This window comes from Manacus vitellinus, unplaced genomic scaffold (genome assembly GCF_001715985.3).
Source record: "Manacus vitellinus isolate BGI_N305 unplaced genomic scaffold, ASM171598v3 scaffold_46_pilon, whole genome shotgun sequence".
Lineage (NCBI taxonomy): Eukaryota > Metazoa > Chordata > Aves > Passeriformes > Pipridae > Manacus > Manacus vitellinus.
In genome coordinates, this window is record NW_021940578.1 from 4,191,613 (window position 1) to 4,210,362 (window position 18,750).

General features: G+C 42.9%; 1 protein-coding gene across 7 annotated transcripts in view; it reads right to left on the bottom strand.

Annotated features, from left to right (window-relative positions):
- KIF1B (kinesin family member 1B) overlaps positions 1–18,750 on the bottom strand; it is an 81,033-nt gene that overhangs the window by 50,828 nt on the left and 11,455 nt on the right. For 3 of the 7 annotated variants that reach the window (XM_018079409.2, XM_018079407.2, XM_029962443.1), the window contains exons 2-16: positions 16,047–16,123; positions 14,830–15,009; positions 14,164–14,229; positions 13,240–13,418; positions 12,455–12,566; positions 11,351–11,428; positions 11,093–11,158; positions 9,848–9,923; positions 9,469–9,547; positions 8,799–8,941; positions 7,624–7,665; positions 4,610–4,821; positions 3,496–3,575; positions 3,038–3,113; positions 475–554 (exon numbers count right to left, since the gene is read on the bottom strand). In XM_018079409.2, coding sequence (XP_017934898.1) covers positions 475–554; positions 3,038–3,113; positions 3,496–3,575; positions 4,610–4,821; positions 7,624–7,665; positions 8,799–8,941; positions 9,469–9,547; positions 9,848–9,923; positions 11,093–11,158; positions 11,351–11,428; positions 12,455–12,566; positions 13,240–13,418; positions 14,164–14,229; positions 14,830–15,009; positions 16,047–16,123 — 1,546 coding nt within the window. The remainder of the gene's footprint in view (positions 1–474; positions 555–3,037; positions 3,114–3,495; positions 3,576–4,609; positions 4,822–7,623; positions 7,666–8,798; positions 8,942–9,468; positions 9,548–9,847; positions 9,924–11,092; positions 11,159–11,350; positions 11,429–12,454; positions 12,567–13,239; positions 13,419–14,163; positions 14,230–14,829; positions 15,010–16,046; positions 16,124–18,750) is intronic. The other 4 variants (XM_008928723.3, XM_008928722.3, XM_025895871.2 and 1 more) reach the window with 2 other exon arrangements.

An 18,750-nucleotide genomic window follows, 5' to 3' on the forward strand; every position in this document is an offset into this window, starting at 1 on the left:
CAATTAAATTTTATCTCATGCATGTGAATGCAGAATACATTAATTGTGCACAAGCATGGCTAACAGTTTATTTAAATAATAAAGTGAACACATCCATATTCCAGTTGCTATGGTTTTCAATCCTGCACCCATCCAAATCTCTCAGGCATTTATTACTTTTGTTTTCCTACACCTCAGACAGAGGGGATGTCAGCCTGTCTTTTACTGCCCAGGTGTAATAACAACCTCTTACAGCTGAGTGACTGCACACATTACCTTTCAAACACCAAATCAACCTCAAAGGAAATGCATTTCTGTCCCTTTTCTTCCACCTACAGCAATCTCACGCTTCATTTGTGCCTGCAAGTTGAACAGCTCAGGGCACAGCTGTTATTTAAACTCATGGAGTCTCCAGCACAGGGATTTAAGGAAGCAAAGAAGCAACCTGAGAGTGTGGGAGCAGCAACCTGAGAGTGTGGGAGCAGCAACCCTCACCTCGTGATGCCGTCTTTGATGTAGTAGAGCAGACACTCAGACATGAGCGGGTCTTCATTAAGGTTCACAAGATGAGGAGTCTGAAAGAACAGAGAGAAAGAGTTAATTGAGAGCTGAGATGCTGCTTTCAGGCTCCTGCAGCTGTGGAGGATGTGTAATGATCCAGCAGTGTTGCCATGTTGGAGGTTATTCCATAATGTATTTTTTCCAACGTAACTTCTCTCCGTACTGAAAAGCATCACAACATCCCAGCAGAAACACAGCTCAGATTGCTGAGTTATCTGAAATATCAATGCATAGAGGGAACAAAGGCCTCAACTGGAGAAAAAAAATCCTTGTAAAGTCTCTGTGAACTTTGATAAGAGAAGCCCAAGAGCAGAAAAGGTCCTTCAGTAAAATTTTGAAATGGATGTGGAATCAACTTTGGCTTTTCTGGGGCAACACAAGTCAGGTGTTCATTTAGCAAAACCTGTTAACAGCAAAATAAAATCTAAAACTACCAACACTCTCTGATACAAACAGCTAAAAAGCTCTTCATCTAAACTTCTTCTAAATTTAAATCCACTACAGTTGCCAAACCAACCTTCTTTGGTGAAAAAACCCCATTGGAATCAGCAAACAAGTCACAAGGCCTTGGTGTGAAAATCTACCCAGTGAGGTGGCAGTAAGGACAAGCACAAGAGAAAAGGTAAAAATGGTTAAACATAATTAAAGAAGAAAGATGATAAAAGAGAAATGAAACTGCTAATAAGCCACTTGTCCCTTTGTTACCCTCAGACAGAGTAAGTTTAGCAAAAGGAAGTAAATTTGGCTAAAATTCCTTGGGAACACTGCTACCATCAACTTACTCTAGCTGCAAAAAAGTTCACTTGAGAGACATGTTAACAGCACTCAGTTTATTGAGGCTCAAAAGCTACTGGATATTCACAATGAAACTTGGTTTTGAATGAAGAAATTTAATTGTCAATTACTCAATGGAAGATTTAACTATAAAGATAGGAAGGAGGGAAAAACAAGACAGCCTTTTTCACTCCTAAAAATACAGGGGTGACCTAAAACTGGAGCTGAAGATGTCCCATGCTGTCATCACTGCTCACTGCATTCAAACCAGCACCTGGAGCTGTGTAAAGCTCTTAAATCAAGAGAAAAATGGAGAGAAACCAAACCCCAGCCGTAGCCAACTGCTGTTCCACCACTAGGACTTGTACCCCTTGAACACTTTGCAAACAAAGCTGTACCTTGTAGGCACATGTTTTAGTATCTGAGGGCATTTACTGCAAAAATGGGTCTGTCACAGGCAACAGGGAGCTTTGTAAGAATAAAGCTCAACAACTTGAGAGATGATTCTGACAAACCCAACTGTGCACTCATTGCACAGGATTAAATATATATTGCTACCTCAGAAGTGTAAAGTCTTTATAAAAAAAAAAAAACCTTCAAATTTTCTATCTACATCTTCTAAATTTTCACAACAGCAGCCACAGGTACTAGAAGGAGAACTAATGGAACTGCAAGGATAGCAAGGAACAGAAGCAGATAGGACTAGGTTGGGAGTTTTACTTCTCCTAATAAATCCTATGTGGGTAAAAATAAACACTATCTATTACCAAAGCAACTACTTAATCCAGGTGGCATTTATACACAAACCTGATCAGCTGAAAATGCACCAAAAGAATCATCAAAAAGAGCTGATGGCCTCTGAGGGAAAATCTAAAAGGAGATGAGGATCCATAACATAAGAGAAAGAAATGTAAAGAACACTCAGTGAATCAGCACCTTTCCAAACCTCAGGCACTCCTGGAGCAGATTCCTGGAGTTCTACCTACTCCAAACATCACAGTCTAACACTACTGAACGTGAAGGATTACACATTTTAACCAATTCTGCTGTTCTACATTTCTGTACAAGGCCACTAAACAGGTCCCTGTTTAGCTTTAGACCAAGTTTATTACACACTTTATTGCAAACCAGCACGTTTCAGGCTAAAATATTACCCCCTGCTCCTTGTTCAAAGATTTTTGAGGAAAGTTCTTTTCCTTGTACTTCTTCAATAATTCTGCTTTACCTGCAGAGTTGGTTTCTTTGCTGACTTCATCATTTTATAGCAATAGCACTGATTTATGCCCTTTTCCTGCACAGTTGTGCTTCTTTCAAATTTCAGAAAATAGAACTCCTGACAAGCACTGAATGGAATATTCCCCTGCACCCCCTCTGTTCAGTGGTTCACTAGCTCACAATCCCTTTTCCCAAGGGGAAGAAGGATTAACAAACAAATGCAAGGAAGAGCACCTAAACAAGACTTCAAACTTCCTTGGGTGTCTCACAGCAGAACAGGGAGAGCACATGAAGGTCACACAGAGCTACTGCAGGAGGTGGCAACAAACTTCAGAGGCAGCATTTCTGGTTTGCTACAAAATCAAGACATGCAAGGAGCTGCAAAACTTCTCCTTGAGCACAGAATCCTCTGAAGGAAGACACACAGAAGTTCAACCCTCATCCCCCTCTCCTCTCAGGCTGATCAGCCTTTTGGAGACACGATGCAATAGATATCAATTTTCTCTACCTTTTTAGGTGAGAAGACTCCCAGGGTTCCTCCATCTTCCCGAATGGCAACTCCCATTTCTGCCAGCAAGGCCTCCCTGAGAGAGAAAAGCAAGATATTGACCATATTTTAGGTTTCTTAGACAAATAAGGTCTAATGAAAGCCTGTAATGAATGCATTAGGCTTTGAACCAGCCTAGCCAGGGCTGTCACCAGCTCAGAGCACAACAGGGCGAGTTTGGAAACTTTAGTCCCAGAGTTGACAGGCTGTGGAACAGAACTTTAACTGAAAACCCAGGGAAGAGCAGAGCTCTCTCTCAGCTGTGCCCCTGCTGTTACACATGGAACACAAAGGTCAGCTCTGCTATCCCCAAGCACCATTCTGCTGCTCCTTTGTTTGTGAACACAGTGAAATCTCCATTTTCCACACTCTTCCCTTTTCCACAGACCATCCACATCACAGCACTTCCAGTTCCTGACCTTTCCATCCTAATGGCCTCAGTTTTCCTCAGTTTCTCTTCCCATGTCTCATTCAGCTCTGCAATGATCTTCTCAGATTCCTGTGTGAAAACACCAGAAGCTGTTTTACAATTCTTCCCAAAGTTCTTCACACAATACACAAAGCAACTGAAGTCTGTGCTCAGTTTGGGCCTCAAAATCATTTCATATATAAAAAGCACTCTTAGCACTTTAAAACTTTAATTTTTTCCCCTTAATTTTTAAAAAGGTAAACAGCCCTGAAGGCAAGCTGAGAAAAAAAGATGACTTCATATCTAACCACAGTCAGGCTTTATTTTGAACCACTTAAATTTGTTTCCCCCCCCCCCTTTTTTTTTTTTTCCATCTGATTTACAGACATTATTCAGTAACTGGATGCCAAGGAACTGCAGAGACCACACTGTTATTTCCATGGCAACAGCGGGTTTGCAATAGGAAAGGGCTATGCAGTGTGTGCTCCATTCCTGTGGCAGTGTCTCATGGACAAACAGGAGAATGAAGCAGAGATTAAACACAGCCAGCTCTCCCCACTCATCCACCCCTGGAGGTTGAGGGGGGCTGTCATAAAAATCCAGAAATCCTTCCCTGTGCTGCCCTTGTGTGAGGTTCAGCTGCAGGCAGGGCTGGGACAAGGTTGCCATTGTCTGGGGGAAGCACTGCCCTTCTGTGCTTCACATTTTAATCCGTGGGGGCTGGGCCAAGACAACACTGGCAGGATTATTCTTCCTCCTTTTTTTTCAACTTTGGGGTAATTTGCTTTTCTGAAAGCTGAGTGCATTTGCAAGTCAGACTTGGCCCACACTAGTGCTGCCCAGGCCTCGTGGAGTCTACACTTAGGATCAAATTTTCCATAATTAGCACTGCAGCAGAGGGCCCATAAATAAAACCCAAGAATTTAATTTAGAATTAATCGTAGCTCCAGGCTACAATTAAACCTAAATAATTCTAAAAGCAAAGGTAGTGCATGGACCCAGTTTCTAGCCCACCACTAAGTGCCCTTTTTAAGTGGGTTTCAGACAACATCCTGCAGAGACAGGATCTATTTATCATGGAAGTTCTCCCAGGCTCAGTGTCATTTACCCTCCTCCAAACCTACCTTCAAACGCTCAATGGCCTCCTCTCCTCCAGGTGTGGACATGATTCTTTCCTGTATACTGGACACAGATGTTAAGCCCACCTGACTACTGAGAGAGCAGGAGGATGGAGATGCAGTGAGGGACCCCATGGAGGCTGTGGAAAAATTGCCAGGACGTTGATTCTCGGTGGCTAGCAAGTATCTATGTTTATTGTTCTGAAAATCTTTCAGATCTGGGAGAGAGACACACAGACAGAGGGAAGGCAGGAAGAGGGGGAAAAGGAAAATAGGAAGGGGGAGGAAGAGGGAAGAGGAAAAAGGAAAAAGGAAAGGAAGGAAATACCAGTGTAAGAGGAAAGCATTTAAGCAGCAACAAGACAAGTTTTGTAGTTTTTAGATGGCAGTTCTGAAACAAATCTTTTAATACTAGTAACACAATAACTCAGCCCAGACCCTGAGTTTACTAGGAAGGACTGCATCATAAACCCTTCTGATCCAAAAAGCTTGAAAAACCAACTACACACTTGGCAAAAAGAAACCATCCTACTCCTCACTGAGCACTGAGCTGAGCAGCACAGAGCTCAGAGCAGGACCAGGTTCAGATCCTCAGCAGATAACTGACACTGTGGGCTGAACTCAGAAGAGACACCAACCCCTTAAACTCAGCAAAACATTCTCTTCCAGACTCCTGCAATCTAAAATGCTGAGTAAGTAAATCTTTATCTCAGCAGTGGTTCTGTGGGAAGCACCCAGACCACAGGACAAAGAACCGCCCCTCCTTCAACTCTCCCTGGGGAGGATGGGAATCACCTGCCAGCCCATGACAGGGAAAAGGGAACACAAGTTCTCAGTATTATTGTGTTCCTTCTTAACCTCCCTTATCTGAAAAAGGGAAATTTAACATATCTGAGTGAAATATCTGATAACGCTCTCATACTTCAGAAGGTGCTTTAAAGCTTTTTGGTTGTCAGTTTAAATAAGAAAGGCCTTTAAAAAAACCCAAACAACTAAATTTTAATAAGGCAGCTTTTGTAGCCCGAAAACCTGGAGGTTTGAAAGATGACACCTTGATAAACAGAGAACAAGGAATAGCTGCCTGAATGATTTAAGGACAAATATCCAGTGGAAATTTATTTTAATTTGTCTTCCATATGTCTGTTAACAATATGCTCAGAATAATTACACATTTAAAGAAAAATCCTCTACCATGAAAATATCAGACAACAGAATAGCTCTGTTCCAATATTTTAATAGTTTTAAATTCTATTTCAAAGGCAAATCCTTTGAAATAAGTAACTTCAGGAAAGGAACAGGTCAAATCAGGCCTTGAAAGTTATAAACAAGGGCATCACACTTATAAAAATGAGATGCCTAAATTTCCCTGTCCTCCTCCATCTCCTGTCCTCCTCCCCTGGCCAGCCCTGCCACTGGCAGCCTTTTGCCCTCCTTCACTGCACACTCAGCCTGCTCTTTCAGCCTCATGGAACTGGGGATTGCATCGAGTCAGTTTGAAAACCACCATCTGCAAATACAGGAGGCAGGGGTGGGAGTTCAGCAGAAGAAAAGCAGGTTAAAGGGAAGGGAATGCTGCTGGGATGAGGAAAGCAGGCATGACAGAGCAGGGATGAAGTCTCAGAAGGCCATGCACTCCTGCAGAGAGAGGAAGGGGCACTCGCAGTCGCTGAGTCCTGAGCCCTGCACACCATGCACACACTGCCCCAAAATCTGAGCCCTGCACACCATGCACACAGTGCCCCAAAATCTGAGCCCTGCACACGATGCACACAGTGCCCCAAAACCTGAGCCCTGCACACCATGCACACATTGCCCCAGAGCCTGAGCCCTGCACACCATGCACACAATTGCCCCAGACCCTGAGCCCTGCACACACCCCATGCACACACTGCCCCAAAATCTGAGCCCTGCACACACCCCATGCACACACTGCCCCAAAATCTGAGCCCTGCACACCATGCACACACTGCCCCAGAGCCTGAGCCCTGCACACACACCATGCACACACTGCCCCAGAGCCTGAGCCCTGCACACACACCATGCACACATTGCCCCAGAGCCTGAGCCCTGCACACACCCCATGCACACACCCCATGCACACACTGCCCCAGATGAGCCCTGCACACACCCCATGCACACACCCCATGCACACACTGCTCCGGGGGCTCCGCTCCCACCCCAGCACATGGCACACACTGGAAGCAGCACCAGAATGTCAGACAGGCCAGGATGAGTCTTTACACCACCAGTAGCTTTAATTTTAGGAAATATCAGACAGATCTCTCTCAGCTGATACTGAGTGAGGGCGAAGGAGACTGACTGAAAGAGTTTAAAGAGTCTACTGACCCCAAATTGCCAGGGAATACACTTCTCTTGCAATGGACTCCATCTATTCCCCTTTCATGGAAGCAAACACCAACAGAAATAAAATCTTCCTTGCTGACTGGTTTTAACCCTATCAAATTAATCACCTGCAAGTATTCAACCTCAAGTTGAATTCAACCTCAAGACCTTCATCAGTATAGGACGCTCAACCTCTTTCTTTTTTTTAAAGGACTATACAAAATAAATAAATCTCAGTGTCCAGGAGGAACTGGACATTTTATCTTGAGCTCATCACCTGATACATTTCAAACAAATATTTCTAGTTGGAAAAGAGCCCTTAAAATGCCAGCAGGAACTGCTCAACTGAGTAACTGGGTAAAGATTCGAGAAGATGATTTTCTACTTCAAATCTAAACTGTTCACTGTCATGAAAACACACTGAAGAACTACCACTCCCCCTTCTATATTCTGGCACAAAGAAAGCAACAGATATATGTTGCATTTTAAACTTTGCACTGTTTTTTGCCTGTGGACTCAATCTAAGAAGTGCTGGTGAGGCTGGTTTTCATGGAACTGCACTGCATTCCAGTGAGTGTTCTGTCTGGGATTTCCCTGTGAGAAATGCTGGCATGCAAAGCTCTGTTAAAAGCTGACCCAGAGAAAGCAGGTTAAAGAGAGAACCACACAATACACACATTTGCCTCCACTTCCAGAGTATTCATCTCCCATTGGATCAACTGAAAGGAAGCAGGAGGGAAAATACAAGAAGGATCAAAATTGAAGGTTCACTAGCGACACAGGAAGGGAAGAGAATTCTACTTGAGATTTAAAGAAACAAAACACAGTTTTTCAGTAACGGTTTCTTCAGTTTGGATTTAGAACCAAAACCCACAGACTGTACTGAGCATGAAAACACTTGTATTTCATTGTCTTCTGGCCCCATCCTCTTGAAAACAAGCAAACAAAGAGGTAAATACATGTTACACGTCTTTAAACAGCCTGTGACTAAGTAAGGGCTTCTGCTTCACAGATAAAAAGCTCTGATCAGAAACAAGTGCAATATTCTTTTGTTTGTTTGTTTTTTAAGTCAAAGAATCTTAAAATCCACTGGAGCACACTGTGTGTTTTTATGGGCATTTCCTTCACTAGGGATGAATTCACTGCTCATACTGTAGCAGAATGCAGCAGCTACAGTTTCAGTTCATTAGCTTTGTTTGGAATGAGGACAAGGAAATTGGGCACAAGTGTGCTCTGGTGCTTTAAGAGGTTGCTGGCAAAGCAGATCAGTACAACATTGCTCTGCCAACCTAACTCAGAACCTCCCAAATGGATTCATTAGTTATTCACAAGCAGCTGTTTAGCAGCTATTTCAAGATGACAAATGATTTGTCACTCAGGACATTGTCTGACATGAGCCATTGTCTCCTTTTCTGAGCGAGGATGGCATTGAAGCCAGGTATCAACCCATAACCCTAACCCTTTAAGGGGGAAGAAAAGATGCTTTTTATTCTCAGTATGAAACTGAGTTTCTCTATCTCAACTCCTTTCACTGGCAGCCAGACAAAAAGCCCTCCATAACTCACCAGGGCATCTCCTGAATGGGTAAGTTCTATTACACAAAAGCATTTCCACAGTAATAGGAAACTCAAACTCCTTGTTTTTCCTTGAGAGTTTGAAGGTGGCAACTCCACAGACAATCCTGGTTGTTTAAAGACACAAGAGGCTGCCATTTCTAAAATGTCCCATCTTACATATCAGCACCTATATTTAAATCTCGTGCTTTAAATCCCTTTCTCTCCCAGGCCCAGCTCTCCCTCCTCTGCCGCAGAGGCCGAGCTCAAGATGGTGAGGGTGTGTTTAATCCACTTACTGTCGATAATATCTCCCAGCCCTTGAGCACGCAGGAGATCCTTCAGCCTCGTCACCTCCTCCTTCAGCTCCCTCACCAGCTTGGCGTTGGGGTCCTCGTTGATGACGGCGTTGCACTTGATCTGCTTGGCGCGGTCGGCGTATCTGCAACCGCAGCACAGCCATGAACCCTCCCAGCCACCAGGGAGCTGCTGCTGGGCCACCCAGCAGTGCAGCAAGACACAACAGAGCCCCCTCAGCTTGCAGCTGGATGGCAGAGGAGATTATGTGGCTGGATTATATTCAGCCATGTGTTTGAATTCATGCTTAGCACAGGGTACGGCAGCAAAAAAGACAAGTTCTGTTCAAGATGGATTAACAATATGTATGACAGACAACTTTTTTGTCCTTTATCCAGTGCTTTGACCAATATGCTCAAGTTTAAGGACAACACTGTTGGTATGTTCTTACACACCAATATGAGAAGATGAGTTTGACTTTTCAAGTTAAGGGTAGGCAATAAATCCCCAGCTCCCTATAGATTGGGGTTCCTCTTTAGGGTAACTGAGGTCTTGCCAGCACAGTCTCCTTCCCCACAGATATTCTCAAAGTATAATAACCCAAAGGTTTGAAGGACAAAATATGGCCATTAGAGCAGTTACCCACATCCATCTCAGAGACACAGAAAGTACCTTAAAGTGCTCAGAGTTTCATCATAGTTTATGTCTGCTGGACTGAGAGCAGCAACCATTGCAGTTCTGGAGTTACCACCTAGAGTGAACAGGCAAGATTTTAGATGAAACAACAGTGCACCACCCAGGCCCTAATTACCTACTAAATATCAGTATTTTCAAGAAATTATAGAATTCAAATATAGAATTATAGTCTCCATTGCCAAGAAACACACAGAAATCATAGGAAAGAGTTGTAACATTAACACAAGGTGAGACTATGACAACTCAGATTAGAGTACTAAAAATATTTAACATAGCACTTGATACAATTTTGAAGTGACTTAAAAGCAGTCAGGAAGTTCAGTGAGACTCCTTCCAGAAGACAGATGAGCCATACCTAGATTTTCCCGGAGAAGCCACGTTAGTACAGAATCCCTGTAGGGTATAAAGTCTGTCTTCTTCTTTTTTTTACTCTACAAAGGAATAACACAGTATGAAAAATAGACACTGAACAGAAAATTTAGGACATAAAATTCACAGTATGGGTATTGAAAGGACCATGACAATATACACAAATGCCACCCAACCATGGGGGGCCCACCCTCGGTTGTACAAGTGATGACTCAGTTTGGTATTAGATAACCTGCACCAGATTCAGACACCTCAACAGATCATGGGAAGCAGCTCAGAGAACTCTCCTGATGTTCCACCTTCAGAGAGGTTTTGCTGCGTGTGAAAAATATCTTCCTGATATTTAATTCCGTGTTCTGACACCATTCCAAGAAAATTGAAGTAGCAAACCTTACATTCAGGTAAAAAAAACAACATCTGCTACTACTCAGACCATCCTACCTTGCTGGTGCAGTTATCCTAAGTTGAAAGCATTAAAGAAAGAGGAAGAAGATACAGGATGAGCTTCTTGACAGAGCTTTATATGTAATTTCCACGTTAGCTTGAACAATACTTTCTCTTCTTGACAACCCAAATGAATGAGAATTGTTTCAATTAAAAAAAGAGAAATTTAAAAAGCACTTCAGCATATTCGGCCTGTCCAGCTGTTGAAAACTCTCTTTTAAAAGGAGCAACAATAATTTATTTGTTTTGGGTTTTTTGTTTTTTTAATAATAGTTGAGTATCAAAGTAAAAGACACAGTACTTTTCTAAACCTACAACCCTTTGCTTGGATCAATACATGCTCACTTAACACATTATTAAGTCTTGCCATTGCAAAAAAAGCCAGTGATAATCAAATACTACACTGGTATTTCTATAATTTTTAACAACAAAGCTGTAGTTAGTTTTCTAAAATTATTCTTTCAAATAAAAATAAAATTATTACTGCTCTGCAGAACTAAAAACCTGCTACATGAACAGGTCTTCTACACAAACACAGGCTTCTTTTGCAAGGCTTCTTCACAGTTAAACAAACAATGCTTCAATCTGCCCACAAATCAAGGTTCTGCCATGCATGACCTCCACAGAAGAGCATCAGCACTTTCATCTATCAAAATCCACACAGCTAATTGGGCTGGGAATGTGAGGCCAAGAACAGTGAATGGTTCTGCTGTACTCCCTGGATTTTGCTGTCTCAGATTTACCAGCTGTGCAAAGGTTGTTGCAGGTAAGTAAATGCTGCACTTACCACTTCAGCCAGCGCTGAAATAACTTTGCCCAGAGTTGTGAGGGACTTGTTTATATTTGCTCCTTCCTGAAAAAACAGAGGACAATATTATACAGTAACTAAAACTGTTCAGCCATCAATCTCTGTAGTCTTCAGTTTTGCAACTGTTTTTTCCAGACTTATAAGAGCAATCCTTTCTTTTCCTTTTCATCTGTAAAGCAAAGGCTGGACATGATGGTTGTGCACCCACTTCCCACTCTCTGCCCATCCCTGCAGTACCTTTAGCCGGGTTCCTTTGGCACCAGTGGAGTCAGCTCTCTCACTCCCAGCCAGATCCACCAGGCTGATCTTGCTGACCTGGAGAGGGAAAGCACAGCAACGTGAGACTCAGAGCAAAACCAAAACTTCAAAGAGTTCTACGGCGTTGGAACAACTCTACTGACTCAAAAACCACCACAGTGTCCTTAAAGCTGCAGTCAAACAGCTTTCACAAGCAATTAGCTTGATGCTGTTCTCTTAGGGATAAGAAGTGTCTGGGATTATGTCCTGGTTTAAGTATCACTATACCCAAAAGGGAGAATGAGGTCTCACATGAACAGAGCAGAAGTCAAAGGGAATTAAGCATTACTGCTGCAGATAACACAAGTATCTCAAAGGAAGAGAAACCACACTTTATCTTGGCTCTGGTGGCACCACCAATAAAGCACTGGCAGTTTGTGGCTTCAGTGAGGCTGGTCAGTTAATGACAACTACCTCTGATAATTAATTTTACAGGGTCTTATCATCTAGGAGGCTTTCTTCAATAAATGATTTTTTTCAGGTCTGTCCACAGCAGTCAGCTCAGAAATATGAACACTACCTGTATTTCAGCTCCTTTTGCATGTGGTACACCTTTATTTCAGAGTAATAAAAGACAAAAATCTGTTCCATGCTAAACAGTGTGCTTCCTTTTAACATGCTAATTCCAGAAAGTGCCTAAGTCTCACTCATCCCAATTCCTGTGCCCAAATGAAAGAACTAACGAGGCAAATATTTTGTATTGACAAGCAAAACCATTGAAAGTTCTGGGAACAAGACTGGGGAAAAGTAACTTCTTTTATTTCATGTATCACTCCCCACAGAACCTAGTCCTTAAGGCCATATTTTTCCCTAATCTATATATTCTCCTCCTGCACATGGGCCCCATTTAGTTGTTTTTAGAATTACAATCAAAATCCCATAGGAAATAAATGGGCTCTGTCAAGGCACACAGCAAGTTCACCCTTAAACCACCAGAAAAAAAAAAAGCAATTCTCATTTTCTCATCATCCTGCCAACAAGAATAAGTCACTGCAGGGAAGATTAAGTGAAGAACAGACACAAAACCACTGATCTGTAACACACCTTCTCTGTGGAGAGATCAGTCTCTGTGTCGTGTTTCTTCTGAGTGAAGACAATTGTAAACACAGCGTGGGAGCGGCTGCTGGTTTCGTTCATGTTGGTGGCTGCCACAGTCCTGAAATGAGAACAGATATGGGCATGTTTAGAAAAGCACAACTCCTGCAGGGCTGGATGCAGCTGCAGAGCAATGGCAGCAAGAGGCTGGACAGGTGATGTTCTGCCCTGTAAGCAAAACCAAGCCACACCTAATCCCACTAATAAACTCTTTGATTTTTTCACTCCTGAGCTACTCCCATCTTAATCAGAGTTTAAACAGAGCTTTCTCAATCTTTACTGGATAATCCACCTCACATGCAAACACCCAAGGAAATGTGAGCAGCATTTCTGTGAGTCTTTCCCACACATTGTTCAATGGAGCCAACAGCTGACATGGAAACAACTACTAATGAACCAGAAACTAAAGCTGGAATGCCAACTTTAGTCCTGACCACTTGAATGAAGGAAAGAAGGGACTGAGCTCACATGTTTATTTATACCAGGATAGTGATACAGTGCTCAGCAAAGGAAAAACTAAATGCTGGTATAACTATTTAGACACTTCATCTCAAGTCTCATTACAACCTTTAAATGTCTACATAGTGATTTGCAGCACTATTTCACCACACAGATCAATACCAGCCTTTTAATAGCATTGATTTCAATAATACTCCTCATTTACATGAGAGGGTTTTTTTGAAGTGCCAATGCATCACAGTGATAAAAATATAAAAAACCCCCCCATTACTCACCTGGCTTTGTTCCCAGCATCCATGAGGTCTGCAATGTCTGTGTAGGATGTCACTGCCAGCTTGGACAGATCCTCCACGTAGGGCCCAAGGAGAGGATGTTCTCGCACCCGCAGATTGCCCTTGTTCTTCGGGTTCAGCAAGTCCCTGACTCTCTCACAGTAAATCTCCATGTAACTCACCTGAAAACAGGAATTTGCATGGATAATTTAGTGTTTCTTAAGGCTTCCTCTGCAGCATTTCAGTGTGCCAGTGGTAGAAATTCCCCCAGTCCACCACAGCAGAGTTGTAGGTGGGTGTCTCTTCATTTAACAGCTCAGACACGGGCAGAGGGAAGAAGAGTCACAAGTCTCATGCATCAGATCTCCAACATAAGCTGCTGGCCTTGCATCCATGTATAAATCCCTCAACCATTTCAGAAAACATTGGTGTGCAATGAAAAACTGTGCACTGGAGTTCCCAGTCATCCCTTAATGACACAGCAGCAAATCTGCTTCCTAAAGCAATAAACAAGACAGAGGGCAAGAGGAGTCTGATTCCAAGGAGCCTCTTATGAACCTTCAAAGCAGACTTAAGACAGAAAAAAATTAGTTTCTCTGTATGCAGAAGCCACTTTTGATTCTAAAAATTATGGCTATAGTCTTTTGACAATAAACATTTAGGTTCTTCAGCCCATCATTTCTTTCAGAATAACTACACAGGGAAAGGTAAACTAGTTTTCTGTTGGGGTAAAAAAAGTCATACAAAGTTTTTATTTATGTTTGCCTCAAACATGAAACAGAGAAAAGACATAAAGCTTAAAAAAATAAAATTTTTAAAATAAAATCCATCAAAAATCAGCATCCTAATGCAACATCAATAACCCAGCACCCACGCTCAGTTTGATGTCCAGCACACAGACATCCTTTCATCACTTATCACACTCACCTCTACGGAATATGACATTTCTTCATTGCTGTTGTCATTGATTTTCTCAAACAGCTCCTCACACAGCTGGGAAGAAATTAAACCCAAGTCAGAAATCAGTCCTTTCTGAGGAGTAACAAGTAACTACTATGACATGTCACTGAAATGGCTTTAGAATGAGGGCAGGGGAAGAAAAAGAACCTAATGCATCAATCCCATGCAGCCTCACTGGGAGGATAATTAATTTCAATTCTACATCACTATCAACGTTATTTTATCTGGGATCTCAACAACTGCTCTGGGTTTCACCAATATTATCATTCTGTGCTGTAAATAGGAGTAAGCTGCAGTTCTCTGCTAACTGTTACTGCAATACAAAAATGGCATATCAGCAAGTGTGTGTCTGAAGATGATGTAGGAGAAATTTGGATTAGGTTTTAGGAAGGACTTCACTATGAGGGTGGTGAGGCCCTGGTACAGGCTGCCCAGAGAAGCTGTGGCTGCCCCATCCCTGGAAGTGTCCAAGGCCAGACTGGATGGGGCTTGGAGCAACCTGGGCTAGTGGAAGGAGTCTCTGCCCGTGGCAGAGGTTGGAATGAGATGATCTTTAAGGTGCCTTCCAACCCAAACCATACCGTCATTCTGTGATCCTAAAAAACCAAATGCCCTTCCTGGGCTCTGTTCTACCTGGGGGATGATGCCTGCTTGGCTCTCCTCCTGCTTGCCCATCATGGTGTAGGATTTCCCAGCCCCAGTCTGCCCATAGGCAAAGATGCAGACGTTGTAGCCCTCGAAGGCGTGCAGGAGCATCTCCTTCCCAATGTCATTGTACACACGGCTCTGGGATGCAAAGCAGGGATCTTCAGGCTGGAAAGAAATGGAAACAGCATAAACACAGACTCAGCCACCATTCCAGTAAGATTTCAAAAGCAACTGGGTTTTTTTTCAACTTGTATCCTGTGGATCAATCCCTCAGCAAGAGGTAAATCAGCTCATTTTTAGCACAAGCTGGAGAAGAATGACAATGACCATGTCACTGCATTGTTTGTGGGGATATCTTACTCTAAATCTGGCATTCTCTTGCTTCCTGAAATGTTGGATTTGAACATTACCTGCTCCCGAAATCAGGACAAATTTAGCTGTGTTACCATTCTAATGTTGGGATCAAGATTTTATCAGACCTCCTCTGTTCCTTGATGCTGTTTATCTGCTTATTTTCAGGCATTATGTTCACAGTGTTCCTGTGACTGGTCTGTAATCAACTCACAGGGCTGCTCTAAGGGAGCAGTAAGGGAGGTGAAGGGGTTTTTGTCTTGAAAACAATCTTGTTGGCCACAGATTTGCTCAGAAATATTAAGTCTTATTTCACCACACGAGTTACTAAAATTAATCCCAGAGAAATGTATTATCCCTTCTTTATATATCTTTTAGAAAACAGTGCAGGGGAGGAGTAGGTGGCAGAACAACAGAGTTCTGCTGGAGAACAATTACTGGAAGTCAGTGAGAGCTGAGCACCGATTCACAGGAGGGTGGGGCAGAGGAGCCAGATGAGAATTTATTGCTTTTGCAGCTACTGAAAACATGGATCACCACACTGCCTCTTCAGATATGCCAAGGGAACACAGACAACATCCCTCCTCGAGCTGCAAGAACTCGAGCAACTGTCACTTGTCTAAGAGGACAACTGAATTAACTGTGGCTCACACTATCTTTCAAATATTTACAGCTGGTTGTAGCTTTCTGCTCTCCCCAGAGAGGGCAACACAACACACAGTCACAAGCTTTTAACCTGAATGAGGGTGAGAGAGTGCAGAAACATCTGACAGGGGTGCCTTGATCAGAGGGAATGCAGTTAAGTCACACCAAACAACAGCAAAACCAGGTTTTCTTGGAAAAACACTCACCGATGTGTGGGACCAATAAGAGTAGTCAAAGCTGAAGGACTTTGGTGCTTCCTTAGGGTTCTTTGGGTTGATAATACCTACAGGAAACAAAATTCAAACTCTTAGTTAACTTGACATTTAGGAGCACAGTTGATGAGCTTGCTGACCCACAGTCTGTGATTCTGAGTATTCAGAGTTGCCTCACTGCACAGGAGTAAGAAGGCTGAAGCAAAAGACTCACAGCTTCCTCACGCTGGATTTCTGCAGGCCTGATTTCAAGTAAGTCAAGGAAAAAAAACCTCCCAGAAGGAATATGTGGTTGCTAAACAAAATTCTGTGTATTCCCCACAATTAATGAAAGCTTTGCCAGGCACCTTTAGGTTGGTGTTTTGGTGGTTTTTCCTTCCCAGCTACAAAGCACCTTCCTATAACCTTTGCTTGGAGGGGAGTAACGATGGATCCAGCTGTCATTTTAATGTCTGTAGTCTCTGTATTCCAATAATTTATAAGCACAGCCCTTGTTGGAGAAGTGAATCTCTACTGCTTCCTTCTTTTGGGTACTACAGTGCTGGAAATACTTAAATCTGTTATTTCCAGCAGCTGTTTTCAACATCATCTGTGTAAGGACTGTAAAAAGGCCCAGTCCTGAGGGTGCCAAAATTAGATAAATCACCTTAGATTTACACACACCCACCTGCACCTAATGCAGCAATCTGCCTTTGGGGATGAGACACCAATTATGATAAGTGCAAACGAAGTCCACAAAAAAAGAAGCCATGCAAAGGTGTCAGCAGCCTTCCTGGGGAGGATCTACATCCTGATACCACTCATCCTCAACAGAAGATGCTTATTCCTCACATATTCATGTCAGTTAGGCTTTTCTTTGAGAAACAGGGGCTTTCCTTCAGTGATAAACAAAAATTCCCTCCCCCACATCTCTTACCATTCCAAACACAAACTCATCATCTTGGTTCACCCAAGCCTCTGAAATCATGGTTACAGAACCCCCATTAAAATCAAATCACTCCTCTACCAGATGCTGTTTCCCTGAGCAGGGCTGTTGTCCAAAATTATACAGTGTGGAGAAAAGATCACTGTCTGGACTGCAAATAGCAACAGTTGCTACTCTATTTCTCGTGGCCAACTCCGTTTCACTTGGATGCACCTTGTGCTGACATTCTTGCCTTTAAAAAGCTGACAGACAGGCAAAGCCAATGAATCATTTGCACCAGCACAGTATCAACTTGCAAAAATGCCTGTGGCTTTGGGTAGCAACGTGGGCACCAACACAGAACAGACTGTAACCCAAGAGATCATATATGGCTGGAACTTCCCTTTATTGGCTCTGCCCAAACAGCAGCGCAGCTACAGCTCACAAAATTCTCCAAAGAGAACAAAAAACAAAGCCCACAAGCCAACTTCCCTGCCCCAAAGTTAAATCAGCTCTCTCCTTGCAGTGTGTTCCAGACTGCTACTATTCAACTTCTAATTTCACATTTGATGTGAAGCTCTGAAAGGTAAGGAAGAGGCAATGCCTTGTACCTGGAAGTTCCTACCCAAAAAGAGCAGTACAAATAAAAATCAATCTCCAATTAATGCCTGCAAAAGCACTACAAGCTTGCCATTACCTCACTCTACTTGCTTTCAGCTTAAATTTGATCCATCACATTTGTGAAGAGTAAAGTTCAGGCTCTGTCACTTATGCAAGTCATTCCACTCTGCCCCATTTTTTTAAATCATTATTTATTATTATTGTTGTTATTTTCTTAGACAGGCTTTCCTTGGCTCTTCAAGCCAAGCTCCACATCCAGCTCGCTGTTTTGAAAACCACTTTCTAGGATGTATGTTTTTGCAAAGCATATCTCGAGAAGTGTATCAGGAAAGGGAGTTTAACTGCAAGAAAGCAGCTCTGTCAGAGGTTGGGAATGCAGCTGCCTGGCCAAACCCTTCCACTGCAGCAGGAATGGGCCAGAGCAAAGCTCCCTGCTGCCAGGAACTCTGCATGCTGTCCCTCAGCACTGGGATCCAGCCACAGCCTTGTCACTCAGCTCCTGGGCCAAGCCTGGAGCCTATTTATCCCTCATTCCCTGCACACAGTTACATCCTCCACTTTCAGAACCACTGGTTTCACAGAATTCCCAGTCTACAAATGAATCCAGCAGAGCTGACCAAGGGAGAAGACATGAGAGTATGACCTCAGCAGCTTTCAGCTGGACTAAAACCCTCTTCCTTTGGGACACGGAGCACCAAGTGAGTGCTGCCAACATCAGTGATGTCTGCTGTGGTCCGAGTTTGAAACCAAGTGCTCAGGGATGTAACAATGTGAGATGAAACCCCTGGAGGAAGATGGTGAGGCAGCTCAGAAACCAGGAATTGCAAGTGAAGTAACAGTTCTAACCTGAAGGGGTCTTTTGCACCAAGCATCTCCTTTGGAGGGACAAGAAAATCCCTGAAATCTGTGTCGCTGAAGAAATTAAAAGGCTTCTTATAGTACAGGTAAGCTTTGTCCTAAAAGTTCATATGCCAAATTGGGGAAGGAAAAAAAAAATTGAAATGATGCTGCAGAAATTAAGACTGAGTCAGCAATACTGATTATATGTACTATGTTTCTCAGTACACTGTGTTTTCAGCTGAACAAGGAAACAAATAGAAATAAAAGAGGAAGAGGAGTGTTTCCAATGTCTTTAATATCCACAAGAACAGTAAAAGCTTTTCAGTTACTTTG